General features: G+C 31.4%; 1 protein-coding gene across 1 annotated transcript in view; it reads right to left on the minus strand.

The window, feature by feature from the left end:
• Positions 1-10,227, minus strand: part of Ipk1 (Inositol phosphate kinase 1) — a 76,443-nt gene that overhangs the window by 36,476 nt on the left and 29,740 nt on the right. The window contains exon 3 of the mRNA XM_017897541.1: positions 5,886-6,090. Coding sequence (XP_017753030.1) covers positions 5,886-6,090 — 205 coding nt within the window. The remainder of the gene's footprint in view (positions 1-5,885; positions 6,091-10,227) is intronic.

Raw genomic sequence — 10,227 nt, forward strand, 5'->3', positions numbered from 1 at the left:
TTAGTCAATGCAACTTGATGTCCTATAAAAATGGATATTAACCCACATGCGTCAAAGAATGATTAGTTTACAAGACACTTTACTTAAAAAAACTTTGGCTTTTCATATATTTCATTTCATTTATTTAAATAATGTAAAAACCACCTTTTTTAATGAACTGTTAGTTAAAAAATTCTTGATAATGATAAAAGTAAATATTTGTCAGTATAATTAAACAAAATATATACATATAAATATTCCAGAGTTAGTGAAAATATTTTTGTTTATTAAAAGAGTGCCAATTTTGACAACTGTCTTCACGTTAGAGTTGTTTGTTTCATACAACAAAATTGTTTGCTGAGTAATGTAAATAGCATAATTTTAATTATTAAATAATTCAAGAAGATTTGTTAATCTTAACAGAAATTCTGCTTATTTGAACACTTGTAAATCAAAGCTCTCCTTATACGTGTTGGTTCGTGTATAATGTATTTTTTTCTCTGTTTTAGAACTTTTTTGGATCTTCCATAACAGGAGTATCTATAATTAACCCCAATTTATATGTGACAACCATCACCATTCGTCAGAAAGTATGAAAACATGATTTAGAAAGGTCCAAATACGTAAAATATTGGTAAAAATCTAGTAAAAAATTATGTTGAAAAATATATCAGAAATTTCATAATATGTTAAACGCAAAATAAGTAAGAAAGAACGGTACTTTCGATTAATATTCGCAATATTATAACAAAAGATGATAACTCATACATCTAACAATTATCTACTTATGCGAAACGGTAGATATGTATGCATATACACCCACTCTACTAAATCTGTGTGTCGCTTAGCAACAAAATTATACGAAATTTATGGCAATCGTCTTCGGTGTCTCCTGCCATATGGGGTGTTCAATATCAATCGATAAATGCAAATTATTCATAAATTACCTGCTGCATAAAAAAGTAGTTGAGGCAAGAATTGCATGGTTTTGAGGAGGTCATAAGATGTGATTAATTTCTCTGTAGGTGGATGCAAGGTCACACGAAGGTCAAATTTATTTTGTTAAATAGAGTCTCATACATCTTTTAACGCATTAGTCAATGCAACTTGATGTCCTATAAAAATGGATATTAACCCACATGCGTCAAAGAATGATTAGTTTACAAGACACTTTACTTAAGATATTACATGTTAATTATCGCTCCTTTATTAATGTTAATTGTAAGTAAAGCTGACAGTAATAAATAATTAATAATTATAAATATAAATATAAATAAATAATAATAATTTCTTAGCAATATTTAAATTAAAACTATATTTTTGGAAATATCCTTATAAACTAGTATATTTCTTATATACACACGGGACTGTTTTTAAATGATTTACTTTTACACCGTTCGTTAACGTATTTTATTCATATTAGCTCAGTCCTCTTAACACGGCTTACTTAATTTTAACTTTAAACTCGGAAAATCTTCCACGTCGTATTTTCTTCTTTCCTTTCACGAAACGCATTCGTCGAGTAAAAACAGTCCCTGATAAAAGTTACTGTTTTCGGGGTAACGTCAAATTAGAAAAAGCTTCCATTTAGAAAAACAAAATTGGCCTTGGACATAACCTCAAAGCGTACAGAGAAATTAATTACATCTTTCAGAAATTAATTATACCTTTCACACGATCCATGCTCTGATCTGAAACATTTTCTTACACGGTATATAAGTTACGAATAATGCAGAGTTATCGATTAAAATTCAACACTCCGCATATACGTGAAATATTAACCGAAACGAATGTAACTGAATATTTCAAGGAAATGAGAAAAAGTTTCCATCAAAGTTCACGAAATGGAAGCAACAAATGACACGAGCCAGAGGACGATCGATGGAACTTATACTCTGAAACTTTTAGGAGAATCCACGACGATGGACGTTGAAAACCACGGGTATGGAAAAGCAGCAATGTCCTCCAATTTCACCAGGGTCCAACAATGTCTGTGGACTTCCGAACGGGCAATTAATTCCTCGGGAAAGAGGATAGGCAGCGAGAAAACGGTATTTAAGTGACCTCGTCTGGCGAAGGAGGTGACTCAATAGGCCGTGCATCAGCTTTCCCGAAGGAGAACTCGACGGATGTTACCCTGGGGTCGTGCCCTTTTCGTAGGAGTGACTGATCGCACGTGTGTTTCTTCGTGGAACGTGTGAACGTCTCCGTGGAGGTAGGAACGAGTGCGAAGCTAGCTTAATGTCTCCTCGAGAGTGTCTGGCGACGTCGTCATCCTTTCGAGTGCGCGCAGCTGCAGCCACTGTGTGGGCCGACAATGAGTAGCCTCCATAAAATGCATGTCATAAATTTTCGTTGGCCCTTCAACGATTAATTTTTATATCACCATTTCCGTTCTTGCGCTCCACGTTAATATCGCTTTTTCCTCGCCGGCCACATGATCACTCGGAAAAGGAAATGTTCACTGTTATGCTAATCTATACTTAACGGATACGATTTTATTTGGATTTATTGCATTTGGGTAATTTACTTGTCAAGGTGATCATCGGGTGCGTTCTATAATTTGCTTTTGATGGATACTTGTTATTAAAATTAGAGCTATAGAACCAGTCCATTTCTGTTTTTGCTGCTGCTCGAGGCATGCATCTGCTTTTGGCAAGATTATCATCGTCTTTTAATAAGATAGGTAATTACACCTAATTATTGTCGTTACAATGCTGTAATTATTATTATTTATGTATGAACTATATTAAGGCTCTCAATCTAGAAATCGGTAATTCTAGTGCACCTTTAGTACGATTGGATAATATTCTTGTGTTAATGAGTTTTATTGGCAGAAGTTCAATAATACAATACAGAAGATTTTCATGGATAAGATTGCGATCATAAATACAAATTTTTATGTGGCTAGTGAAAATTAATATTTTGTTTATTCGTGTTATTATCTTTTAAGTTGGAAAAATATCGTCTCTGTAAAATAAATGTTTATGCACATGTTATTTTACGTTTACATTACATATGTAAATCAAAATTTAAGTCAATGATGACATAAATAATTGCAACAATGACAATCAACCAATTTTGTTAAATTATAGGTACAAATGTAATATTATAAAAATGTATCATTATTCAAAGCATCTAGCATCCAAATGACTATAAATTGTATACAATCGTGAGATAACAGAGAAGACACAATATTTCAAATCAGGATATTTCAATCAAAATCTTCAGAGCAGCTATGGAGTTTAATCTTCTGATTATAATTTCATGCCGACAAGTAAAGTGATTTCCAGTATGAAATTTGAATTGAAGCAATATTTCGCAAACCATTATACGCTATTATATGCATACATGACACACTTGCGAAGCTTATAAAAGTTTCATGTCACGTGTATTATAATTTCAAATATTTCCATCTAAAATCCAGTTACACATTTTCTTTTCTTTTTTTTTTGCAGCAGCACAGATGTTCTTGTTATTCGACGGCTAGATTATCGATCCAGCTAGAAAGCCATCCATGGAGTACGGATTTATCTTATAGTAAGAATCGTGATATCATTTTGTCAGGACAATCTTCGTACTAGAAAGATCCAATTCAGAGACTCGGCATGGTCACGCTCTCTGTTCCAACCTCACCGGTCGCAGCCCACTCTTATAATGCAGTGCAATGGTATTATTATTGTGATTGGAGATACGTCGAGCAGGAGAACCATGACCCCATCGTTGTGAACACATCGCAAGGGCTAGAAGAATATGCGCGTACTTAAATATATAACAAGGAGTATACACGGCTGACTCGTCTCTAGCAATTGGTAGAGGGGTCAGGGTTCGATGGAACTTGACAACGAGTAAATAAAACGAATAAATTCGAATACCTTGCGTTTTCGTTTCGATATTAGACGTCGATAGTAAATTAACTTTCGCAGCCAATGATTTCACTTCCTTTCAGAATTATCTATGGTTGACTATTTCTATGGAATGAAGCAAAGAAATGATTATGGTTGATATTGACTAAGAGAAATATATTTATCCTCTTGAATAAAAATGAAATATATACGATACGTACAATTGTTATATGCAACTATATAAGAGACTTCGAGGGAGAAAGGAAAGGGACTATAAGAGAGAAGAGAGACTATGAGGAAAGAGATATATAAGTACTTAAATTCAGTAAGGTTATGTGCAATGTGGAATATTGAGATGAAATTCTTAAACTGTATGCAGTAAGAAAGTAAATAACTATCTATTTACATACAATTGTTGTATATAATGTACTCGTATATTATATATAACATATATTCGTATAATATATATTTTACTCGATAATGAATAATAAGCACTAATAAAGATAAATTAAAACGATACTTTCAGCGATATTTAATTAATTAAAAGAGCGGAAACTTTATTCTATTGAATAAAAATAAAGAAGACTGAAGGTTATGTATAATGTATAGTATTATACAATACATAATATGTAATAATTTATACGTATAATACATGTAATATATAATAATATATACATATTCCATGTATTATATAAGATACATATATAATAATAATATTAATAATATTATAATATTATTAAACAGTGACTAAGAAATAGGAACAGAGAGATGTGTAACAGAAGGTAATTTAATCGCGTGAAATATTTTTGTTGTCTTCCAAAATATTCATATGGTTACTAGAAACCAGAATGTTTCACGAAATATTCAAATTTTATAGGCGGAACTAAAGACGAAGATCCAGTACCGGGTGAGATTTCATCGATGCTAGGAGAATCTCGGGTCAGCAGGTTTTTACGCGTACAAATGTCTCGCATTTTTCTTCGGTAAGAAAAGGTGCAGCCAGCAGGTGGTCAGGCACAAGAAAAAGGGCCCTCCACCTGAACGGTCAATGAAAGTTGAAAAAATATGGAGGTTCGAGGTTAGTTGCCGCAGCCTGACACCTGTCGTTTTCGTGAACAATGATTGCGTCGATAGACGACATCTGCGCTTATATAGAAAGCTACCTTATCGAGCTTACCGACCACGCGTATTCTTAATTTCACGTGGAAACGGACTTTCTCGATACCGTTAACAAGAAACACGCAGATCAAGCGTTTCATAATAATAAACGTATAATTTCATATACTTCACAAGAATTAAATATATGTTCGTAAGAATTAAGTGCGCATAAATATTACGCAATAAAACATTTACGTAGAAAATAACTAAAACAGTTAGTTTCACGAAATGTCGAATGTCGTTAGCGAGCGTTACATCTAAAAACGAGAACTGAATATAAGCACTATGAAACATACATTGGCCAGCTCTCTCCCTAAGTTATATATGCTGCGCACTCGACACACGCGCATTCGTGCATTTTCGATGCAGCTGACAATACATTTCTATAGTATATTTTAGCTTCACCTGTTGGAAGTTACATAGAAATGTAGATTCGTGAATGTCCTGCAATAATCTTTTTACACCTTTCTTTAATAAATGAATTCGTACTATCGTATCGTAGTTCATTAAAATACCAAAAAATATATAATTAAATATAAATTTGTTGGTATAACCGTTAGACAGTATCAGTTTCGCTTTTTATAATATTGTACCATTAATTTTAAAAGCAGTTAGTATCTTGTTATTAAACTAATCTACAGAAAGATTGTAAAACAAGTTATACAAAAGAAATACACGTGTTACGCTCGATAATTCCCTTCTCATTCGCACCACTGGATTTGTTTCCATATATCGTTGATATAAATCAAATTGTGGCAGATTTAGGGGAATTCTAAAAAGATTTACGCTTGCAGGTAGGATATCGTTCAAAGAAAAAATTTCGTAAGCGAGAGAGTAATTCGAACGTGTCTTTATAGTGTTTCCAAATAAAATTTTGAGGTTAGGTAATGTTAAACAGGTTACCTGATCGAAGAGGGCGAATGGCTTCTGAAAGTTTAGCAATGTCTCTTGCATCGTAACGGAGGACCTCGGGGATTTGTGTGTACGGACCCAAAAAACAGGAAGCCACAAACCTCACGAATTCCACTTCTCGTTCAGCTCGTTGTTTGCCGCCATCCGGTGAAACACCGTCCGGCAGCGACTTCCGGAATCGAATTACTTTGTGCTCCTGAAACATGCGCAGACAAAGACGCAATGAAAAATAACAGCAAATCGTAACTATAATCAACAAACATGCACGATATTATTTCAAATATTTTGAAATCGATATTCAAAAAATAAAAATAATGTAGACTGCTTAAAATGTTAAATTAATAAACCTAACCTGTTATTACTAAATTTTATTTGACGTTACGTTTTATATAATTATCGAACGAGACTGTTTAGTGTTACATATTATTGGACATATATTATATATAATAGTGTACGTATATTATACATACTAGGGTCTCTTTTATACGCTCGGTAGACATAGTACAAAAAAAGATCATGTAAAGAAAGTTATGTAAAAATCGATTTACGATAAAGTATTTTCCTATTAATGTAACCTAAGCTTTATACAGGGTGTTCATTTCAAAACATTAAATTTAAATATCTCGAAAACAATATACCTTCGGAATAAATGTAAAATACAAAAGTTTTTCGATTTTGAGAGTAAAATACAACTATGTTATTTATTTTTTATTTATTGAACACTTATAGCGCGTAAAAGAAAATCAAACTTTTGTTCTTTTTATAATCATCTTTATATAATATCGATATATTATATTCATTTTTTTGTACATATTTAATATTTTTTAAAGTAATTTTTGTAAGAGTAAAATGATCTTTTATAATATAACGTTTTAAATTTCTAAACTTTATAAGAAACTCACGATACAATCTTATTCCGGAAATTCTATATCAAGATTTTTAACTTTGCTGTGAAAATAAAACGCTTTCTATTACACGACATAAATATTTCTAAGAGTGAAATCAACTATCTAAAAAATCATTGAGCACGATGTGACGCTGATAGTAGTTAGTACAACAAATGATCACGCGTTTTGCATACTTGCACGACATAGTTGATTACCTGTTATCAGGGACGAAACAGTGCTGTAGTCGGCCCGTAGTCGACGTTCGAGAAAATATGCAGGTCAGTAGCGTGAAAAAATTCACAGAGATAACTGGGAGAATACGCCCTCATGGTTCACCTTGTTACATTATAGTTTTTAAGGCTAGTAACTGCGACGTATACACAGCACAACAACGAAATTAACCTTTAAACTTGTACATCATTAAATATCAACCTTTCGCATTTCAATTTTGTCCAACACTTTTCTAATTCGTCCACTTTTACAGAGAAAGACGAAACCGGCTAACCTTTTAGTTCCGTTTGACACAATTGGAGGTTATGTCTTCGACAAGAAGAATTTTGTTTTGAATACGACTTACATAAATTAAAACGATACCGATCAGATAATACCACACTAAAATGCTTTCATTTTAACCGATGAATTGACTCGAATAAATTTCAAAACCAGTTCGTGTTATTCAAGATCGTAAACTGATATATCACACGAACGCACGCGTATGCGAGGCTAAAAGCCACTGAAGTCAAGCGTCGAATTGTAACGAACGAATTATTTACTTGCGATCGAAAAAATTACACAATATAATTGTTTAACGGAGTAAGTTGTGTAATAACACTGTTTATCACATTTAATCCACGGTGTTGCCGTATATTTATATAATCTCGTTGAAATCACGACGATCTGATTACAACGGTAGAGGAAATTTCGAAATGGCGCGAGAAACGAAACATGTTACGAAAATAGATAGCGTAGGCAAGAAAAAATTTCGTCGTTGTCGCCGACTTTGTCGACGGATCGAAATTAGGTCGACACGCGGCATTTCATATCGCGGCAAACCACAATTTCCATTGCGCAGCGGGCTTCAATTACTATCAGTGAATTGCTTAAATGACGTGGCGTTAATTACCGGTGCGTACATCGTGCCTCATACAGAAACCGGCCGTACCACTAACGAGTCCACATTTCGCCACGTTATAAAGAATAAAAGACGAACACGATCATTTGATCGATAATGCCTCCATAACGATCCTTTGAAACTGTTAGAAGCGTGGCCACTATAATGAAACCTGACAATCATAGTACAGTTATCTACAGAGATTTCTTAATTTTACAGCAATTCAGCAAATAACACGAAAATTTAAAGTATCGACAACCATAATAAAGGTAATATACTGAGCTTGATTTTTTAGATAGTTCTGTGAAGAATAAATGAATAGTAAATAAGTATAGGTAAAAAAGTATTCTGATGCGTATACAAGTCTATTAATTTTATTTCCTTTAGTATTACAGGGTGTTTAAAAATAAGCATGTAAAACTCGAAATGGAAGGAGCAAGAAATCTTCAATCAACACATAACCTAAAATTAATGTTTTCGGAATGAAATGTAATTTTGCATTTGTAAATAACCCACGTACGTCTCGTATCAACAAATGAATACGAATATGTTAGTTGGTAAATGTATAATAATATAATTATTATTGTAACGTTTAAATATGAATATTTATATATACATTAAATACAAATGAAATAACTTTTTCAAGGTTTACTGATTTAAGAAATTTAAGAGAAAATACTATTTCATTATGAAAATAAATTACTAATTATAAAATACTGGAAATACTGTAAAATATTATCATTAATATTGTATGAATGAAATGATAATAAATGATACGAGATATAAAAATTTATCTCCTTTTGCACAAGAGATGTCTGACGTGCTTCCTCCTATTTGAATACAGGATTCATACATGTAAATTATGAATCAATCTTATGTATTTTTTAATATTCGAAACCTTGTCCCACATTAACTAACACGCGTATATTTTCCATTTATTGTTTAATTCAATTACATTCCGTGTCGTACAATGTAAATGAGTATCATAAAGTATTCCTGTGAGGAGATAAATAATTACAACTTGCTTTAATGTAACTTGAGAATTTATGTTTTACATTAAACACTTTTGAATTCTTTTGGTACATTCTATAAGTCCTTAAAGTATTAGTCTATTTTTATTAATAATCAGTATTATATATATATTGGATGACAAGAAATATAAAATATGAAGTTCATTATGCAGGTCATGTAATTGAGTAATTTAGTGTAAAATTAATTACAGCATGATTGTAAATTTAATAAGTACTAATAGATATTCGAACAAACGTGTGTTATTATTAAATTATTAATGAAAGTTTTAGGACAATGCCATAGATAATGCACCTCCCCAAGATTACTATATGCATAAGCTATTGTACTATACCACAAGTATAATTAATTGTTAATTAAACAAAATAAAAACAAATTCTCGATTAATAATAAAGGTAATTTTAGGTAAATGACCAGAGTGAGATTATTTAATTTTCAATATTCCAATTTCTTTTTTAATTTTAATAGTAATAAGAAAATTCTAACTATTCATTAGAAAAAAGAAAATTGGTCATATAACTTAGAATACGTAAAAATTGTTAGTAAACTACGCAATTAATAACTAGAAATGAAAATTGAAAGCAATATTTGTGAAATTTATGACAATTGTGAAAAATTATTGTGATCGTGATTCTGATTATAATTCTTGACCAATAGTAATACGACAGTTAAAACGTAACAAGGAAAAAGTTATATATTTGATAAGAAATTGAGATTGAAAATTGTGCAATTTGATTTATCCAGTTCGCTATTAGATCATTCTATATTCTGAGGAAATCATCCTATATGAAATCATTCTATATATCTTTAGCAAATCTGTATTTATGGAAGTCTTTTTACCTCACCAATAGATCCAAGAAAAAAGCAAATACAAAAATTTGAGATAGGATCTGAAGCAGATATGAAGTCAAGGACATTATATTTTGCACATAGATTCGAAGGACTCTGTCAACAGATTATTTAATCGATCGTAATACTTTGGGAAGAAGTATTGTACGAAAGATTGTATAAAAACAGAAAAAGTGACAAAAATTTACTACTCATAATGGAACTTTTCAAAAAATAAAAATTGGTGATTATTAAAAAATTATTGAAATTCATAATACACATCATGTTCGTATCTATTTGTAGTCAACTTGTATTGCAATTTATATTGATTTCAAAATCAATTGAAATAATATAATCTGCATAATACTTCTGCAAATAAAAGTGCTCTCTCATTGTAGTCAATTTTCCATTTATTTAATTATTCGATTAAATTTAATAATTTTTAAAATGTATATATAATCAGTATTATATAATATAT

Source organism: Eufriesea mexicana, unplaced genomic scaffold, assembly GCF_001483705.2.
Source record: "Eufriesea mexicana isolate 0111107269 unplaced genomic scaffold, ASM148370v2 scaffold515, whole genome shotgun sequence".
NCBI classification, from domain to species: domain Eukaryota; kingdom Metazoa; phylum Arthropoda; class Insecta; order Hymenoptera; family Apidae; genus Eufriesea; species Eufriesea mexicana.